The sequence below is a fragment of the Musa acuminata genome, chromosome BXJ1-4, assembly GCF_036884655.1.
Source record: "Musa acuminata AAA Group cultivar baxijiao chromosome BXJ1-4, Cavendish_Baxijiao_AAA, whole genome shotgun sequence".
Classification (NCBI taxonomy): domain Eukaryota; kingdom Viridiplantae; phylum Streptophyta; class Magnoliopsida; order Zingiberales; family Musaceae; genus Musa; species Musa acuminata.
The window spans coordinates 25,576,751-25,598,426 of NC_088330.1; the positions used below are offsets into that span (position 1 = coordinate 25,576,751).

At 37.2% G+C, this 21,676-nt stretch overlaps 1 protein-coding gene across 1 annotated transcript; it reads left to right on the forward strand.

Moving 5' to 3' along the window:
• The first annotated feature begins 10,737 nt into the window (after window positions 1-10,737).
• On the forward strand, window positions 10,738-20,490 carry LOC103975016 (peptidyl-prolyl cis-trans isomerase FKBP20-1). Its single transcript, XM_009389927.3, has 6 exons — window positions 10,738-11,152; window positions 18,208-18,335; window positions 19,232-19,365; window positions 19,449-19,528; window positions 19,615-19,707; window positions 20,110-20,490. Exons 2-6 carry the CDS (start codon window positions 18,227-18,229, stop codon window positions 20,258-20,260), a joined length of 567 nt encoding a protein of 188 aa, XP_009388202.1. The 5' UTR covers window positions 10,738-11,152; window positions 18,208-18,226; the 3' UTR covers window positions 20,261-20,490.
• The last annotated feature ends 1,186 nt before the right edge of the window (window positions 20,491-21,676 follow it).

Here is a 21,676-nt window from a genome sequence, read left to right on the forward strand (position 1 = left end):
ATTCGTCCTCCCTTTTTCAATGGGACGAACTATACTTATTGGAAAACTCGAATGAGAGTTTTCTTGCTTTCGTTGGATTTGAATTTATGGCACATTATCGAATCTAGTTTTAAAAGGTCTTTTCTTCCGATGAAAGATTGGAATGATTTGGAGAAGAAGATATTTTCTTTAAATGCTAGAGCTACGAACACTCTATTTTGTGCCTTAGACAAAATTGAGTTTAATCGGGTTTCTACTTGTGAAACAGCTTTTGATATTTGGTGTACTCTTGAAATCACACATGAAGGAACTAGCAAAGTTAAAGATTCAAAAATTAATTTTTTAATACATAATTTCAAGCTTTTTCGAATGAAGCCGAGCGAAACCATTATTGACATGTACACCCATTTTACGGATGTCGTCAATGGTTTAAAAACTCTTGGTAAATGTTTTTCGAATTTTGAACTTGCTAACAAGATTTTACGATCGCACTCTAAAACTTGGGATTCAAAAGTAACTGCAATTTAAGAATCAAAAAATTTGAATACCTTTCCGATTGAAGAACTAATAGGGTCCTTGATGACCTATGAAATGACGTGCAACGCACGTAAAGAACTTAAAAACTACCTTCCAAAGAACAGGAAGGTTTTTGGACTAAGAACAATCGAAGACCACTCGAGCATAAGCTCAAGTGATGGTGAACTTGAACTCACTATGAAATTTAAAAAGTTTATGAAACAAGAATTGAAAAACAAAAATAAACTTAAAAAGAACAAACATACTTGCTTTAAACGTAAGAAGAATACAAAGTGGGATGAATCGAGCTCCTCCGAAGACGATGAGAAAATCAACAAAGGCAAGGTGGCAAACTATGCCTTAATGCCTTTCGACGTTGAGGTAATCAAAATGCCTTTAATTTACTTCGAAATTACATGATGCTTTTCATGATACATTTTCCTTTTTTATTTAGTTTAGAATTAATTTTCTTAAAAATTACATGTTTAATAATTTAATAATGAAAATGTAAAAATTAAGAATCATGCTTATCATTCTAGTAATTTTGAAAATAATCATGAAAATTGCATGTTTATGATAAACAAAATGATTTTGATTAAAAATACCTTATGAAATCATGCTAAGAAATAATAATGTGTATCATGTTGATTTCCATAATCATTTCTCGATTTTGATTAAATGAAATCATGTTTAATTTGAAGTAATGCATAATGGTGTAATGAAAATATTAAATGTTTTGATACCATGATTGACTATTTTATGCATGAAATTTTAAAAGTTATACATGATGATTTGGTCTTGATGGTTTTTATGACGAAATTCATTTTTCGATCCTAAACATTGATGCATATTTTTATTTGGCATAAAAGAAAATAACATGCATGCATGAAATAAATCGCATGAATTAAAACAACTAAAAAGTGGAAAGGTTTCTTCTTGAAAAAATTATTTTTCCAACTTTATCAATTTTTCAAAAAGGGAAATTAATGAATCTATTTGTATTGCTTTTGTGAATCTCTTGAAAATGATCTTGATTTAATGATTTAAACGAGATTTATCTTGATTTTTTGAAATTTGTAAATTGAGATTTCTTATGCTTAAGTCAAGATTTTATATGCATGAATTAATATCTTATTCTCTTACAAGATTGAATGAATTCTATCTTTTTCATGATCTCCTAAGAATTCTTTACGTTATTTATTTAAGAGGAGATTGTTTATGTGTTCTCTCATGACATCTTTTAAGGTTTATGACTTGAATTTTGTTATGTAAAATTCTTTGAATGTATGAAATATATCTCATCACCAAGTTCTTTTTGATATTCTTTATGTGATGATATGAATGCATGAAACACACATGATATTATTTTGATGCATACAATGATAAAATATTCATGATGAAAAATTATTTTGATAAAAATATCTTGATTTTTTTCATCTTTGTTACCTTACCTTTGTCATAATTTGAATGTATGAAATAAGGGTTTTCCCTTCTTTTTGACAATGACAAAGGGGGAGCAAAACGTGCTAGAAAGCAAATTTGCTAGCTTGCACAATTCAAAAAGAGGCAAACTTGCTAGCTTGCTAATCTCGAAAATGAAGCAAAAAGTGCTATCTTACAAATCTCAAGAGAAGCAATGTTTGTCAAGTTACACATTTCAAAAAGTGGCAAAATAGTCCATCTTGCATATCTCAAAAGATGTAAAATTTTGTTAAATTTTTTATGTGTAAAATTTGATAGCTTGCATACTATACATTTGCATACCAAAAGTGCTATCTTGTCTATCTCAAGATGCAAAACATGCTAACTTGCACTTTGCAATAGAAGCAAAATTGCTAGCTCAAACATTACAAAGGAAGCAAAAATTTGCTAGCTTCCAACTTGCACATTTCAAGAAGCAAGAGTTGCTTTCTTGAACATCTCTAATTTGCTAGCTTATTATGTAGAACTTGCTATCTTGAACTTGCTATCTTCTTAGCTTATTATGACAAAGGGGGAGAAGTATGTTGATGTCATACATGATTTGATCATGACATGTTGCTTAGATTTTTTAATCCAAAAGTTTCTATCAATATGGCATATTGATAGAGAGAGTATGTTTAAACTTCGGGAGTTAAGGTTAACTCCGTCATCGATTGGTTGTCATTATCAAAAAGGGGAAGATTGTTGAATCTCGGATTTTGATGATGAAACCAATCAATATGTGTTTATGTTTTAATCTGCGTTTTGAGTGACGCAGGATGCTTCGATCAGGATGAGACAATTAAAGCAGAAAAAATCATGTTGGGCCGGAGGAACATGTTAAAAGATTGGACGTCGGGCCGGTGGATCGGTCGACGTATCGACAGAAGGCTTCGGGCCGTGGATTCGGGCATCAGGCCAAGAAGAGCGGATATTGCGCTAAGGATATCGGAGTTGCAGAGTCAACTGGCCGATTAGGCAATAGGCCATAGGAGAGGACGATGCGTCGAAGAATTGGACGAAGCGTCGAGGGATCAATGATATGCCGGACAACTTGATTAATGCTTAGTATTAATTGTCTAGATCGAAGTGTGTTTTACATGTGTAGGATTAACTACGATAGCAAGACATGAAGCAAAATGAAGTTCCGAAGTCAAGATCGAGATCACGTTGGGTATTCGAGAGTTCGTCGAAAGTCCGGACATTCGTCGAAAGTCCGGGCATTCGTCGAAAGTTCTGTGGGAACTAGCCAAGAAGTCGCGGAGCTTGCCAAAGAAGCTCATCGGAACTTGCCAAGAAGATCATCGTGAAGTTCAGGAGCTTGCCGGGAGTCTGCCGAAACATTATCGAGAGTTCGTCGGAGATTCGTCGGAAGATCGCTAGAAGCTCGCCGGAAGAATTGACATAGGGATTTGTTTAGCTTAGAATATATCTTAGGAATCGTAGTTAGCACGTAATTGGGATTGGATTTGGGCCAACCCAATTAGGGTCTAGCTAGGCCCATGTAAAAACTGTTTTGGGCCCAATAAGAGGCCCAAACAGTGCCCCAAGAAGACTCACCATCGTGGCATAATCTTCGAGACTATGTCAGGCGGTGGTACCGCTAGTCTAAGCGGTTGTACCGCCCCTAGCAGGGAGCCAGGTGGTGGTACCGCTAGTCTGGGCAGTGGTACCGCCCAGCACAACCTCCCAAGCAGTGGTACCGCTAGACCTGGGTGATGGTATCGCCCAAGACAGTGTCAACCAAACTGACACTAGGCGGTAGTACCGCGTAATGCAGGCGGTGGTACCGCCCGTGCCCGGGGAACCCGGGATGAGATGTTTTTAGGCTCAAAGTTTGAATCAACTTGAAACCTATAAATACCCCTCTCATCCCTAGTTAAAACACACAAGTATTGAGAGTAAAAAGTATAGAAATGCTGCTACAATCTTGTGTGAGCTCCTCTCATAGTTCTAAGTGTTAGAATAGTTTAAGAGAGGAGTGAGTGGGGTGTAAGGGTTGTCTCCTAAGCTTGTCAAAAGGAGTGAAACTGTAAAAATGTGGTTGGCCTTCGCCTATTGAAGGAAGGCCTCTAATGGATGCCGGTGGCCTCGACGGAAGAGGAATCGGAGGAGTGGATGTAGGTCACGATTGACCGAACCACTATAAACAGTCGTCTTCTCTGGTTTGCATTTATTCTTGCTATTACTGTTAGGATCAAGAGCACTAAGAAGGGGGGGGGGGGTGGGTGGTGAATTAATGCTGCGGAAAACTTTCGACGATTAAAACTGCGTTCGTACGATAAGAGCGATTTCGGTAGAAAAGTTGATTCGTAAATCACTTGAACTTGTGATCAAGCAAGATGCAGTTAAAGCAAGTCTATGAAGGCAGTTTGCAGTTATGATGGAAATTAGAATGTAAGCATAAACTGAAATATGATGTTCGTACGATAAAATTGATTTACGTCTAAATGCCGATTCGAAAAATACTGAACTTTGAAACATGATCGTAAATGCGCAGAAGGCAGTAAGCTATTGTGGAGGTTTGCAGTAAAGATAATATGCTCAAAGTAAATGCAAACCGAGATTTAGAGTGGTTCGGTCAATCTTGACCTACATCCACTTTTGTCTTCCTCCACCGACGAGGTCACATGTCCACTAGAGGCCTTCCTTCAATAGGCGAAGGCCAACCACCCTTTTACAGTTTTACTCCTTTTGACGGGCTTAGGAGACAACCCTTACAAAATTTTCTCTCCTCTCTTGAAAGATCAGAACTTGGAAGAAAAGAGGAAGGAGAACTTTTAACTCATACAACACTTTTGAGCTCTAAAAATCACAGAGTAAGATTAGGATTTCGATGGTTTTTGGTTGCCCTTTCATTGCTGAAAGGGTGGGGTATTTATAGGCCCTAAACCAGTTTGAATTCCGAGCTCAAAACTGTCATCTCCCGGAATTCCGGGGTCTGGCGGTTGCACCGCCTGGCAGAGCTCAGAGGCTGAGCCTCTAGGCGATGCCACCGCTTGTCAGGGGCGGTTGCACTGCTTGGTAGAGCTCGGAGACTGAGCCTCTGGGCGGTGCCACCGCCTGACAAGGGCGGTTGCACCGCCCAGTCTTGCTGGGAGACTGAGCCCAAGCGGTGCCACCGCTTGCCTAGGGCGGTTGCACCGCCCAGCTTTCCTAGGAGACCCTCTCCTGGGCGGTGCCACCGCCGACCCTGGCGGTGCCACCGCCTAGTAGGAATTCTGGTCCGAATGGGTTGATCCATTTGGCCCAATTTGGGTCTATCAAGGGCCCAATTGCCCCCAGATTAAGTTAATGGGATCACCTCTCATTCCTAACTTAATCTTCATGCTAACTATGATAATTCTTAAGACATTTACTACAGCTTGCTCCGCTGCGTCAATCGCTTCTTCCGGCGAGCTTCCAGCGAACTTCCGACGAACCTCCGGCGATACTCCGACGGACTTCCGGCAAACTCCTGGACTTGCGACGATCCACTTGGCGAGTTCCAACGAGCTTCTTTTGGCAAGCTCCTGGACTTCTCATATTTGTTCCCACAGAACCTCCGACGACCGTCCGGACTTCCATCGAGCTCTCGAACTCCCAGCGTGATCATAGTCTTGACTCCGGTGCAACTCTTGCTGCATGTCTTTCTTTCATCGTAGTTAATCCTGCACACTTAAAACAAAACTTCGATCGAGACAATTAATCCTAAGCAATTAACTAAGTTGTCCGGCATGTTATTGGTCCCTCGACGCTTCGTCTGATTCTTCGGCGCATCGTCCTTTCCTGCGGCCTATTGCCCAATCGGCCAGTTGACTCCGCAACTCTGATATCCTTGGTGCAATACCCGCTCTTCTTGGCCCGATGCCCAAGTCCACGGCCCGAAGCCTTCTGTCGATACGTCGACCAATCCATCGGCCCGACGTCCAATCTTCTGACATGTTCCTCCAGCACAACATGATTTTTCCTGCTTTAATTGTCTCATCCTGATCGAAGCATCTTGCGTCACTCAAAACGCAGATTAGAACATAAACACATATCAAGTGGTTTCATCATCAAAATACGAGATTCAACAATTACCTTACTACAAACCTCTTCTATAGCTTATTACCTTCAATACTTTTATGAACTCGCTTTCAAGTTAAGTTTCCGAAAATGATTTTACGTCGGAAACGGTTTTATCGTACGAAAGTTTTTAAACCGACATTATTTTACTACTGCACTAATTCACCCCCCCTCTTAGTGCCGACCCTGATCCTAACAGTCTTTATATTATTTGCAGTCTTCATTCTTATGAACATTAAACTAAGTCTATCATATCTTTCCCAAGCCTTCATTTCATTAATTTGTTCTATAGTACTTTCATTAGTCAAGTCTGCCAGCTTTTCAATAAGCAATGCTAAATCAAGATCTAATACACCTAGTGTAAATTTCACATGCTCTAACCATTCTCAATAATTTGATCTAGAGAGTATAGGGACACTAGAAGCATATGAATGCATAGACGAAAGTACCATAGTAAAATATAAAATAATATTAATGCTTTGAGTTTGTCAAAAATTTGATGAACGATGTCATCTATATTACATCTTTAGGTAAAATATTGGAATATTCACTCAATATTATCTACGGAGGACTGATACCATCCTTTATGGAATAGTTTTGTTACCTTTGGATATACAACCCTAAATTGCAAGGATATCCAAAATAATATCATCCTACCTCATCACATAATTATTTAAAGTAGATTCTCCTTTGGGATTATCTAAATCTCCTAATCATGTGTGTCATTGTAAATATTATTTTCTTACTATAATTTAGGACTAATTCTTTAATATTATTTTATAAGTTATTGGTCTATGTCACTTTGGTGGCTACAAGACCAATACAATAATATAAAATATAATTAAAAATATCTTATAAATGATAAAATTTTTATTATAATTCACATCATAAAAGCCTATCATCCTAGGCCATTTTGGCAACTACAAGTCATATAAAACTTAGCGAGATGAGTTACAAATAATATTTATCAATTTTTTTTAATTTAATTTATGCTAAGCAATTCAATAGTAGAATAACAACCATAATAATCATTGAACATTAATTAGCAAAAGAAAAACTCATATGATAATCATGATAATTATTTCGCAATGATAATTATTTTATAATTTCAAATATATATACATGTGAATAATCAAATGAATATCCAAGAACAATAATTAGATTTTATTTACCATATGTAAAAAAATATAATCAATAATTCATATAAGAAAACTATAAAACTAAACCACAATTTATATTTTTTTAATCAATGATTAATTCCAATCAAATACTCAAAATATAATCATGATTAAATTCAATCATAATTATAATGAATCATATTTATCAATTTTACAATTAAAAATATAAATTAGAATTCTCAATTTCATAAGGGTAAAATTATAAATATTTGACAGAACATAAATTAGAATTACGAAATTTGTAAAGGGCAGAACTATAATTTGATAAAACTAGCCTCGAGGGCAAAATTATAAATATGTCAAAACCCTAATTTGTGTGCGGTGCTACTGTTGCCCGCGCGCGGCACTATCGCTGCCACCGCAGGGCTGCGTCTGACCACACGCGGCACTACCGTCGTGGGGCCGCCTTTGCTCGCGCGCGTCCGCTGTGGTGGTTCCTGCCGTGCATGGCAGCCGCCGGTGCACAGCCTACCCGTGCACGACCGCCGTCGATGCGCGGCTCCTGCCTATGCACAACCGCCGCCTGGGTGTGGCCAACCTACACGCAGTTGCCGCTCAGATGCGGCTCCTTCACGCGTGTGACCACCGCTTGGACGTGAGTTCTGCCGCGCCTACTGCGCTGCGGTGCGCAGGCTACCCAGCGCAACAGAATCTTGGCTGTACACAGTAATGTCGATGGTGACCATTGTTGCTTCACGATCATTAGAGAATATGTGTCATTCATGCATCATGATTATTGGAGAATAGGTATCATTCATGCATCGTAAATAAAATAATAAATCTAATGTATTTGATCTCAAGAACATAAGCTCTGATACCAAATAATCTTTTATGTCAGGATTGAAATCAAATAATTAGATCTGGTTTAACGATGTGTACCTTTTTGATGTTATTTGAAAAGAGATCTCGATCTGCAAATATTTCATCTTTAATCTAAGATCGCATCATCTTCGCTATTAAACTAGATCATTTCCCAAGAGGTCCTATCTATTTATAGGCGAGAGCAAAGGGTCTAAGATAAGTAATTAGAAAAATTCTTTCCATCAAAGTTATCTCTTAAAGAATCTTATTTTAAGTGAATTTTTTTTTATCGATCAATATATTTTTATAAAGAGTCATAAAATCTAACAAATTTATCTAGTTAGTTTTTTTTTTTTTTTGGGAAGGAACCAAAGTCAAGTCAATGGCGACGAGTTAATTTTGATCAGTGATTTACCATTGCAAAAGTAATCAATGCTAAATTTAAAATGGGGATGGCTATAGGGATCACTTACTGCCGGAAATCTCTGTCCGGTCCTTTAATCGCAATGACATTCTATAAGAAATTACTAGCATGTTGTTGTTATTGTTTCTGTGATCCACATTGGGTAATCTTGTAGTTCTAACATGCAGGTAGAGAGCATAGTTCTGAGTATAATTTCTATGCTGAATCTCCGGCAAATGTTGAAGCTGCTGTAAGTGAAATTGGTAGTGTATTTTACTGCTATGTCCATGACATAATGGTAGCTCTATTCTCTTCAGATGAGCTCTATTTATTTGTATTCGAATCAGATGTGAGCCTCAGAAAATGTCTGCATAAAAAAAAACTAGCCAATCTTTTCGTGATGTTTTTGACTATGGTCTTATGCAACTCAGTAAAGATCTTCACTAAGTTCCAAGAGATCATGAAGATGTTATCATCGTGGGTCTCTATGTGTGTGTTGGGTAGGAGGGGCCTTCTATGTGTGTGTGTACATTGGACATCAGATGGGAACTGAACAAATAGGTAAGATCTAGATAGCTTTTCTTGGTTTCGAGAAGTGCTCCTTTCTTGTTCTAGGGCTTGGTTTATAATCAAGCGTTCAACTTTGTTCCCTCCCCCAAAATAAATTTTCAATGTAGGTTTGTTGGTGAATATTTTTTGGTGGTATCCGTTATGTGAACCTGTGAGGATGTTAACGCGGATTCCAACGGCGATGCCTGTTTTAGATGGACTTGATATTTATTTTTCTTTAGAGTTGAGGATATAATTGGAATATTATTTTTAATCTTGAATCGATGCAAAGAATGATTTATGAGCCAGAGGCTTCGTGAGTAGAGCAAGAGCAGATCGTTGCTGCTGTTGTTGTTGTTGCTGTTGTTGCGGCTGCGACGACAACGGCTGCAGTAGAGGAGAAAGCTACAGCAATAGAAAAAGCTATAGCAATGCTGTAGTAGAGGAATAAGCTACAATAGAGGAGGAAGTTACAGTAAAGGAGGAAGTCGCAGCGATGTTGTAGCGATGCTATAGCAGAGGAGGAAGCTACAACAGAGGTGCAGTAAAAAAGAAAGCTACAATAAAAGTACAGTAGAGGAGGAAACTGCAATAGAGGAAGAAGCTGCAACGATGCTACAATAGAAAAGAAGGTTACAGGAAAGAAAGAAAGGTGAGGCAATACTGATGAGCATAGTACTAGAGATGCCACAACGGAAGGGAATGAACGTTAGTGCAGAGTTGTAGTGGAGAAGATAGTTATCATTCGCTGAGGAGAAAATATTTATCACACCGATGGCTTGACGACGGAAAAGCAGTAGTAGAAAGCTTTTTCTTTTGCCGCCGGAGGTGGAGAAGCAATAGATGAGTCGATAGCGAGAAGAGAGCTTGCTCTAGGCAAGTGGCTCTGATACCATAATGAAAATAATAGAAGATAAGAATAATTATTGAAGAAACTTTATTGAAGAAGCTTTGTTGAAGTAACTTTAGAAAAGAAGATTTCTTTCAACAGAATAGAAAGATTTCCTTGTTAACACGGTGCACGAAGCGGTGGTGGCCGACATGCTTGTTTTAGGCGAGTCATAGCGTGGGAGATATCTGTAATTTGCTTCTTTTCTGAGTTGTAATGTAATCAATCTCTTTCAGCCTACGTGGATTTTCCAATTTATCATGGCTTGTTTTTGTGGCCAAAAGCTGTAAACGATGTCGTTTTCTAGCGTCTTATGTGATTTTGGGAGAGACCTCTCAGTGCTGTAATCCCTTATCTCTTCGTGGAATGTTTAGTATTCCCATTTTTTTATGAATTTAGCCTCTTATTTCACGGATTTGTGATCTAAAAACTCATTCGTAAGTAAGTTAGTTACATTTATTTTGAATTACGTGACACGGATGTCTAAAATCTTTTCCACATGCTCTAATTTCTTGCCTTAACTCGAGAGATTAGATAATGTAACCTATACCCTATAAAACAACTCCGGATGTGTAATTATTTTATCTTCAACAGCAAAACTAAGTGTTCTCATTCGCAACCGAAACACGAAAATTACGATAAATATATATATTCGACAATAAACTAATAATAACGACACCAACATAACAAGATCAAATTTTTAGAGGGATTAAAGGAAAAATTACGGAAGAACCTGCGAGGTTTCTTCGAGCAGCGGTATGCGATCGTCGAGCGCTCGCGGACTCGGCGATTCCGAAACCAACGAAGAAGCAATCTAAGGGATGTAAAGAGGAGGGAACAAGAGAGAGAAGGCCGAACTTTGGAACAAAGTTGGTGACCCAACCGGGCTGCTCCGATCTCGACGAACTGCGCCTACGAACCAACTCGTGCCGGAAATGCTGCGCAATGGGCTTTTCGGGAAAGGAGGCGTTCTTAGAGTCTTCTTTGAAAAGAAGACGTGATTTGAAAAATCCAAACAAATAGAGACCTTTTCCGAAAATTCACCATTCATCGAGTGCTTATAAGCAAATCTTCAAATCCGGACAGAGAAAGCCCAAAGTAATGTTTGTTTCGGCAAATCGCCAATAGATAAAAGCCAAAACCAGCTCACATATCCCTAATCTTGCCCGGCCTTTTCCGACCGCTCTCTGCGTTGGGCCACCGTCATCGGCGCCTCGCCGGACCTCAGCTTCTCCGTTGTGAGGGCTCCCCGCCTGTTTCGACCTCCGCGGCCGCGGGTCCGACACGAACTGGCCCTTCGGTCATCGGCGAGGAGCACAAGCTTCCCTGGTCTGGTTCCTTCTTGGTCGCCAACCTTCCCCTCCCATCTGTCCCGATCTTCTGCTCATCCTCTATATTTCTTCACCAATTTTGCATCTTTATCGTGTTTTTAGTCTCGAAATTCCTTTCTTCCTTCATCCTTTGCTCTTGATTCATTCTAGATACGTGTAATTTGGCTTGATTAAACGTCGACGATTGGAATATGGATGAAAATTTGTTTCTTTCTTGTACTTTTCTCATAATATGTTCAGTCTTTCCTTGATATCGTTATTCACTATCTTGGATGATTGCGTTCATTTGTTTCTTTTGTGTTACTGTTCGAATATGGAACTCTAGCCTTTTCCTTCCTGACTATTTCTTGATGTTGTGCGTCTTCGTTCCCTGTGTACTCTGTTACTGTTATGCTAATTAGAATGATAGATCGATTCGTTTACTTCTTTTGATAATTTGAACAGAGTCAAGCACGGTTTCGAGCATATGTGCATTCAGCCTCCGTCTAGGTTTTCATGTCTTTAACAAAACCGGTCATATAGGCAACATAAACCTTTTGCATGTGAAACTGCAAGTAAAAAGTCTAATCTGCTAATGATTTATTTCGTGTGATTAAAATTAATGCTTACTGTCTGAATTCTCTATGAACTCAGTGTTGCTGGTGTTTGACAATTTTAGTTAATTAGTAGTAATTTGCCATTCTTTTAGCTTATCGAAATTTTTGTTTTTTAAATTTTTTTATAATTATAACGGAAAATTAAGAAAATCCATAATCGTAATAGATGACATCTTTTTATTTTAACTATAATCTGCAGTCTGACTAGTTAGCCCACTAGTTGGACTAGTAATATGACCCAAGCCAAGCCTTTGCATGGTCTTGACTAAGTTGTTTTGGTTATGTCACTAAAAAGGAGGCTGTCCATGATGATAGGTGGCGAAGTGAAAAGTGGGATGGACTAAAGGAAAGATACTCAGATTTCCCACTCAAGTAAAAACTCCCAAGGGATACAAATATCACCATCAAAAGGAGTCTAACTAGTTCTACAGGACTTGGGAACTTGTCACCTTGAACAATCCATCAAAAAGATATAAAATTGTATGAGGACAAAACATTTCATTGAAATTATATATGTATTCATATCATTTTATACTTCTAAGCTTATAAAAACACATTATAGTGGTAGGATTGGAACAACCCTCCAAGCTTGAGTGGTCTTCAAGGTATTATTTCTTCATGATATTCAAGATCAAAGTAAATGAAGACTAGTTAAAGTCTCATGAAAACACTAGAGTCACTTAGAAACTCCAAAAAGTGTCATATGTTCTTGAGTAGAGCAACTAACATTACCTCTGTAGAGATAATGAACATAAATTTGTTTAGAAGACTTCAGATTGAACTCAATATGATGTTTTGGATCTGACACAATGAATTCTCTGATAATATATAATTTGCCTCATAAATATCTTGGAATTTATATCAATATTAATATGAAATAAGTTCTAAATTTTGGTTCACCGAAAAACTAAGAGATTAATGTGAATGCTTTGACTTCTCTTAGTTTAAGGCATAAAGACACTCCTCTAGCAACCTCCTTTGGTTGAGAAAGTCTCATTCTCAAGTCCTGACTATTTTTCTTATTAAGATAACTGTGAGAGATCAACAAGATTATAGGATTTTAGAAATAACTTCGAATGGGCTATAATTAGTATCTTGTCTTTTATATGCAAATTCAATTTGAGCCAAAATAAGATCCCACAAATGAATATTCTTTTTTACATAATTTCTTAAAAGAACTCTCGAACTTCGATTGACAACTTCAGTTTTACCATCAGCTTGGGGATACAAGAAGGAACTCTAGTGAAGATCGATTCCTAATTTCTCCTTAGAGTACATCAACTTTAAATCTCTATTGGAAACAATGGGTTAAGAAAAACCATGGAGTTTTACTTCTTTGACTTTTTGTAATGTGCTCTTAATGGGTTAGCAGGTCCATTACACAGGGTACATCTCATTATCAGCATCTACATTCGGAGAGATACCATGTACTATCGTATTCTTTTGACTATTTTGTTGAGTCTCTGAATCTTACTGTTTATGAATGCTAATCTCTAACTACTTTTTCCTGTCATTGTTAAGTTGTAGGTTACACTCACCTTGTGTATGAAGCTGTTTTTAGAGGTTAAACTTCCATTGCCTAGGATTCCTTAAAAACTTTTATTCACCATAGCCATAATAGAATGTTCATCCCTCTGGATTTTGCACAAACCGACAACAAAATCCAGTATAGATTCCTAGTCTTGGTCCATTAGCATGAACTTCCATAATGGTAGATTCTCTTAAAGAGCATTGAGGAGTATAGAGTTGGTTGACCTTGAAAATATTACCATCATAAAGTATGAATTAATCACTATTGCAACTTTGACACTTTTTCCAAGTTTCCTTGACATCAAAATTATCTTTGTACCACTCTCAGGATTTAATTCTACAATTTTTGCTGGCAATTAAATGCATATGGCATATGTCCTGCTTAGAGAAACAACAATAATATTTTGAACACTGGACTTATCCTTTGTAATAAAATTATAGACTTGCATAAGCTCAATCTACGTAACATGTCACATGATGAGTTTTTGTTGATTGATGAGACATGTTAAAGCTTTATGATCATGATAACGCACATATGACTTCAAAAGTAATTACTGATTCTAATAATTTAAAGCTCGATAGGGTGCATAGAATTTCTTGTTGTAAACAGAGCAATTCTTCCGAGATTCATTTAGCTTTTTGCTAAAATAGACAATTGGTGTACCATCTTGGTTAAAGATAGCACTAATTTCCATATCAGGAGCATCATATTCAACTTAGAAGTGATAGAGTATCAGCTTTAGTTATTTTACTTTTGAGAAATACAAAGCTGAGCCTTATTTGTCCATTTAAAACCATCTCTTTCAAATATTCAATATTAGAATCATGTTGGAGTTGGCTTTTATAAACTATTGATAAATAGAGGCAAGGCTATGAAAACTTCAATAACATGCAATTTCTTAGGTGTAAGTCAATTCACCTTACCAGGCATCTTGATTCCATCTTTAGCTAAAACATAACCCAGAAAAATGAGAGTAAGAGTGAAAATTTTGTATTTCTTAAGTTAGTATGTAACTTTTGTTCTTGCAAAGCATTGAAAACATTATGAAGACGTTGCATATGTTGCTCATCATTATTGTTATAAATAAAGTGTCATCAAAATATATGATAGCAAATTTTCTAATGAAGTGTTCAAAAATAGGATTCCTAAGATGCATAAATATACTAGGAGCATTAGAGAGATCAAATTGTATTATTTTTTATCCCTTGTTTTGAATGTTATTTTCATTCAGGTCTCACGTAGATTTGATGATAGCCAAGATAAATCTTGGAGAATATATATTGTCCCATGAAGTTGGTCAAATAGATAATAAGGATGGGGAATATGAAGGTATAGTCAACAGTAGTCTTGTTCACAACTATGCTTTTGACACACTTTCGCCAAGGTCTATCCTTTACAAGTAGAGCTAACATAACATAAGGGTTTAAGCTTTCTCTCACCAAACCCTTAGTCTATCTTTGTAGCTCTACATGCTCCTTCGTTCTCATTCTATAAGTTGTTTTGTTTGGTAAAATAACAGGACATATAAGATTAATGCACTATTGAATCTTTCTCATGGGTGGAAGTCGATGATTAATCTCAAGTACAATATTATGGAATTCTTCAAAAGAATACTTTATGATAGGAGAATATCTCCACTATCCTCATTCTCCTCCCAAACTATGATAGCATAGGCTTGACACCTATTTTCAACTCCCTTTTGAATCTAAGGAGGGTTTAATCGTTATTTTTCTCTCTTTTTGAAGGTTTAGAAGAAATTTTTTGTTACAAAAGGACCTAAAACAATTTTAACCTTCATCCTTAACAAAAGCATAAGTATTTTTAGGCATTATGAGAAGTTATTGTATCAAGGATGCCTAAGTAGGTGACAAGTATTCATAAGAACTAGTTTAGTCAAAGGTGCTAAGGTACCAAAATGCTCGAGACGCTTGCCCGAGCAAAGTGAAGCACTCCTAAATATTAAAATTTTAAACATATATATTATGGTTGATAAACATGATTATTAAAATAAAAATGACACATCAAATTATATTTATGTAAGGTATCAATTTACATTGTCTAGATCCAATCACAAAAATAGCAATACTAAACAAGATTAGCAAGTATGCTGCCATGATCATCCATCACTTATCACATCCAGGAAAAAAGAAGTGCAGTGTGAGATTTCCCCTCCCTCTAAGCTTCAGTGGGACAATGCACTCACTACTCTTTAACACTGTAAGCATTCAGGTATTTGCTTGTATGGGTTTGCATGCATGTATTCTCTGCACTTAATCTTTGGTCTTCTGCAAAAGTGAGAAGATACAATCCATGATTGTGTTCCCTCAAGCACTTGAGAGAGATACAATTCAAGACTAATGTGATGGTATTTTATGTTCCCAACAATCAATGGAACTGCTACAGATGTGAGGGATGGCATCATCACCATCACTTCTTCCCTCTCTCCACTTTGTCGAGAGAACGACACAACGGACCAATCGTCAGTGTCATTTAATGTCTCTTGCTTCAATTGTTTCTTGAGCTAAGAGAAAAAGGAAGAAGTTATTGGGGGTTGCGGTGGAAGAGGGGGGGAGGAGGTGGCTGTGGCGGAGTAGGAGGCAGGAGAGGGGTGCTGTTGGAGGTTGTGGCAGAGGAGGTGACTATATCGGGAGAGCGATGTTGTTGAGGGCTACGACGAAGGAGGAGGAGGCAGCTATGGCGGAGTAACATGGGGAGGGGTGCTGTTGGGAGCTGCGGTTGATGAGTAGGTGGGAGATGGGTGCTATCGGGGGTTGTGGAGGAGGGGAGGGGGGAAGGCCGACTGCAGTGGAGTAGGAGGAGGGAGAGGGGTGTGGCGGAGGAAGCGACAGCAAAGGAGGGAGAGGGGTGCTGCAGCGGAGGAGGAAGATGTCATCACTGTTTGCAGATGGAGGAAGCCTCTCGTTGGAGGAAGATCTCATCACTGTTTGCAGATGGAGGGGAAGACATCATCGTCATTCACCAATGGAGAGCAAATCACCGTCGTATAGTTCATCGACTAAGTCTTCTAAGGGGGACAATGATTTGTGTGTGCAAGGGGAGGAGGGTTGTGGTAGTGATCGAACCAAATCAATGATCGGGCCTATTTATATTAGGTTCGACCTTGGTTCGATTTGCCTCAGGCGGGCGCTTGAGCTGCTTGGCACCTGTGCTCGACTGAAATCGCCCACCTAGACCACTTACCAAGCACTTGGGCCTCACCTCGCGTCGCTCGAGCGCCTTCGTGAGCATTTGGTGACTTCCCTAATAGAACAACATCACACCATAGTTGTTCATGATTGAAGATGAAATAAGACAATGCATGTTAATTATGATTGCAGTATCTTTTTGAAGCCATGAAAGATTGTAAGGTTGAGGATATGTATTCGTTTTTAGGTTTAATTTATTTATTATCTTAGTAGAGACCACATTCTTGATCACAAACTTTTTCATGACAAGCGTAATTGTTGTGAAAAGTATGCTTTTTTAATCATTGCTCTTTTATTTCAATCTGGATAATATTTATTAAATCACCATAGTTTGTTCATGATCAACATCGATAATCTCATCATCTTCTTTTGAAGTGACTGGATAAGAATCTTTTGTTGAAGTTTCCAAATAAGTATAAGATTCCTCATCCACCACATCATCATTTTCTTTCTTAATTGGACTGTCAGTTTTGCTTAGGTCATTCAAAAGCAATATACCCATAGTCATGGCATTTAAAACATCAATGAAAATTCTCGCTAAAAGAAATCAAGGGGTGCTTGGAATTGGTCCCACCATCTCCCTTAGAGATTGTCTTTTTATGTAGTTTTCATAATTTAAGTAGATTTAGAATTAGAGATATTCCTCAAGTAAATGAGGCATCATGATCTATAGATCGAAAGTCATTCCATGAAGCTTATTTTTGTTAACTTTGAGTGCAAGCTGACAAACATCATTTATAACTCAATAAGGTTGTAGTTGAACTACCTTATGTATCTTGAGCTCTAGAATAACAAGATACCTTGTTATAGTTTGCCCCTTTGGTCTAATAAGGTCACATTTCTTCATAAGATCAAATTCTGTTATGTAGATCTCTTTATGTTTGACATTTTAAAGTTATGAAACTTGAAAAGAACATTTTGTCTATTTTTCCCATGTCAAGATCCTTTCTTCTACCTTAATATTTTCTTTTTTCCTTTGAGATTTTCGGACCATAAAGAGGGTTGCTTCATCAACAAGCTTGACTTTCTAGGAATCATGATCCAAATCACTGTTTCTTTGAGCATGAGAAGGCATGGAATCATCTCTTAAAGGTTGATTTCAATTAAAACAGAAAGGATTAACATTGTCCTTAGCCTAAGAGATATGGCTTGAATCATTATGTTGAAAAGGCTAAAAATGACCCAAACGATGTTGAAATCATTGTAACATTATGATCACATTGGTGATCACAACAATGGTAACCAAGACCCCCTACCAAATTTGATTATGAGTGGGAGAGAAGAGGACTGAAATGGATTAAAGAAAAGATAATCAAGCTCCAAATAGAAATATCTAAGGGATACATATATGATCCTCTGAAGGATTCTAATTGGGGTTCAGTCTTTATGAATCTCTACTGAGTCCAAATGAAAGGTGTTATTTCTAAGTTTCATTTAGCCTGAGTTTTTCCTTTTGCTTTTGATGAGTTACAAGGACTTTGGGTCCATTTCAATGGTGCTATTCTTCTCTGTGAACAATGAAGTGAATACTATTTAGTTATTATTGCTGGCATAGGTAGATCTCTCGCTGACAATATAGCCTCTTTCTGTTTATGTTGTTGTTGTCACACAAATATATTCCCCAATTTACTGTATGCTAGTCTCATTCATATTTTCTTATTATTTCAAAATTATATCTTTGTTGAAGTATGGTCTCTACTTAAAATGCTTCTTTCAACAGCTTACAAGCACAGGCAACCATGGGTGATATGATAGATTTATCAGGGGATGGGGGTCTTCTGAAAACAATTATTAGGAAAGCCAAAATTGATGCACTTGCACCATCAGAGAGCCTCCCTCTTGTTGATGGTATGATAAATTTTTAATCTGCTTCTGCACTGCAGAAAAGCTTATGTCTTACAGAACGCAACTTCTGTCATTTCTTTCTACATTATATACTCGTAAGTTTAACAATAGCATAGTTGGTTTATTTCATCTCCCATGTATTTTTACAAGATTTATCATAATTGTTTTGAAGAGAACGTCTTGTCTATTTTGAAAAGAAAATGAGGAAATTTTTGTGCTGAGAGAAACTTATTTTGTTACAAGACAAATTTGACTCAGTGTCCATGAAATTGACTGCATCTTTTGCTTGACAGATCTATTAGTCGAGAAATGGTCAATGTAGTTGATATAAGCATTTCTTGATCATGTTTTGAAGTTGTCATTATTTTCTCCTTTTTCCTCTTTTCTGTGACTTGCGTGTTTTAGCAAGTCAAATGTTCTTCGAATTTCATATATAATAACTGGGTTGTAGTTTCATCAAAGTCTGTGATTTTAATTAACAAACAATAAACTCTTGGAACTTGATCAATATTCTTGATGATGAAACCTGTATGAGGTCCATTTCGAAATCTGAAGAACTAGTCGTGATTGAAGAACTGAAGTCTGTTTTGAATTTAGAGATTTTAGGCATCTAGCAATGCTTTTCTGATTGATGGAAATAGCCTTTAGGGTGAGAATAAACTAACCGTTGATGTACTACGTCAGATGGCCTTCTTGACAAAGCAATAGCATCATACTGCTGGTTGTCCTGTCAGAATTTGTGATCATATGGGCTAGTCTACTAATTCTGCTAATGAGAGAATAGTGGACTGAGGACCAGGAGGATGCTATTAGGATGACTAAGCATGTTTATTGCTTTTTTTTCCCTTGTTTTCCTCGTCTTTTTGATTGACTTGGCTTCCTGTCTGATCTTGTGGCAGTTCATTACGAAGGCACGCTTGCTGAAACTGGTGAAGTTTTTGATTCAACGCATGAAGATAATACTGTTTTCTCCTTTGAGATCGGAAGTGGCACTGTCATCAAGGCTTGGGATATAGCTCTAAGAACAATGAAGGTGAAGTGTATAATGTCCACTAGTGAGATTCTTCGTATTAGTATTTTAAAATATCTGATTACATAACTGTAATTTTGTTCAAGGTTGGGGAGGTTGCAAAAATAACTTGCAAACCAGACTATGCCTATGGAAGTGCTGGTTCGCCACCAGATATACCACCTAAGTAATCCCCATATATTTATCTAGTGGTTCGAGTTTGTAATTGTTAGATTATGATATATACTTAATCAGGAACTTTTGTGAGTGCAGTGCAACTCTTGTCTTTGAGGTGGAGTTGGTGGCATGTAGGCCTCGGAAAGGTGCAAGCCTTAGTAGCGTCTCAGATGAAAAAGCTAGGTTGCTGTAAGTTTAGACATTCAACTTCTGCCGCAATAATCATCTTTATTTATAATTGCTGACATCTTTTTGTGGGTCAAATTTGAGCGACCGTATAACACAACTAATATGTGCTGCAGGTTCTACTTGTCAACCCTTTTTCATCTTTCTTTTTGTACTTTGACTTGTTAGCATGTCTCTTAAGACAAAAAAAAAAAGAAGGAAAAACAGATCGACTCTGTGACATATTTCCTTTTATAATTGATCAGATTTTGGTAAATTTTCTTTCGTGGGACATGCTTGTTGCATGCTAGATTTTGGTAAATTATCATCGGGTGGCATGTCATGGCATGCAGAAATTTTACTCTTTAAACATCAGTGGTCCTTAAAGTGTACAATGATGTTTCTCCGGTACTTATTTTGATTCAGGGAACTGAAAAAGCAGAGAGAGATGATTGCAGCTAGCAAAGAAGAAGAGAAAAAGAAGAGAGAAGAAGCAAAAGCTGCAGCAGCTGCTCGAATACAGGCCAAGTTAGAATCAAAGAAGCACCAGGGAAAAGGCAAAGGGAAAGCAAAATAGTCGTTTATGTTTCGCCCCTCGACAGTTCTTTGCTACAATGGTAAAGTTGAATTCGAAACCGAGACACTACTTACCTTGTCTCTGTATAACTCAGAAATATGTGCCTTTGGGTGACTTCATATAAACAGAGAAATTTCTGGTCAGCCGAAAAATAAGAACAGCAATGCGGTTGCCATTCTTCTGAACGACGTTTTATGTCCTCTGAACAAGCATAGTTGCATGTTGATGTATGCATTCATTGTCAAAGCGTAGCGTAGAGACCAATTCTTGCACAGTGATCCCTACATGGTTGAATGTTTGACATATATATGCACGCCAACCTACATAGATATCGAAATATACCGTACCAAGTGCAGTTTAGGGTCATCGTTTAACCAAAAGTCTGGAAACGGTGTTTTTTCACTTTGGGCATTTTTGGTTATCCCGAACTACTCTGAGTTTTCTATCTTCATTTTGTATGGTTGACATTATCAAACATAAAAAATTTATCAGGTTAATTACATATTATCTTCTGTAATTAATTATTTTTAGTGTTTTGATCTTTTAAAAGTTATATTATAATTTTTATATTTATGAAAGTGAAATATTAAAATCTCTATCTTCGATTATATATATATATATATATATATATATATATATATATATATATATATATATATATATATATATATATATATATATATATATATGGGCTATGTCATGTGTTATGTGGAATGGGTTGGCTTCGTTAATTCTTCTCTGGCGGTTGGGGGGCTTTTGATCAAGCAAAGTTACTCAAACCATTCGTGTTGCACTGTGACCTTCATATTCCACGTGCTTTGGAGACCAACATAGAATAGAATTCAATGTATTTTGGGGGGTGTTGATGCCCCCATCGCATGACAAAAATAGTTAGTTTCGTCGTATTGTTTGTGCTAATGTCTCCTGTATTCCATCATTTCACTGTGATTGGACAAACATTTTAAGATTTTGTGTGTTCGTTGGGTGCTGAGTAACGAGTTGAATAAGCATGCAGTACTCACCATACATGTATGTATCTACCAACCCAAATATACACATATCACTAAGACATTGATTTTATTGTAACATACATCATGTCTCGGTGACCAAATGATTCATACAAACATCATTTTTACAGTATCAAAAGTGCATGCATATCTAGCACAGAATTGTTTGGTCGTGATTTCTTTTATTTATCAAATGACATTCCTATGCAAATCTTAGAAATAATACACTGTACCGATGATCAAAATCTGAAGAACTAATACAAATACAAGGCACCAAAAATACTAAAAAAACTAGAAACGTGTTCTCTGAGCATGTTCTCCTGTGGGAAAGAAACCTGAAACGTGTTCTCTGAGCATGAGCTTCCAAATCGCGAATATCAGCAGGTCAAATTTATAAACACATAGCGAA

Coding starts and splice junctions, on each gene's coding strand:
- LOC103975016 (XM_009389927.3), top strand. CDS start 18,227: ATGGGTGATATGATAGATTTATCAGGGGATGGGGGTCTTCTGAAAACA. Junction 18,336..19,231: donor GAGCCTCCCTCTTGTTGATG/GTATGATAAATT, acceptor ATCTTGTGGCAG/TTCATTACGAAGGCACGCTT. Junction 19,529..19,614: donor CCACCAGATATACCACCTAA/GTAATCCCCATA, acceptor TTGTGAGTGCAG/TGCAACTCTTGTCTTTGAGG.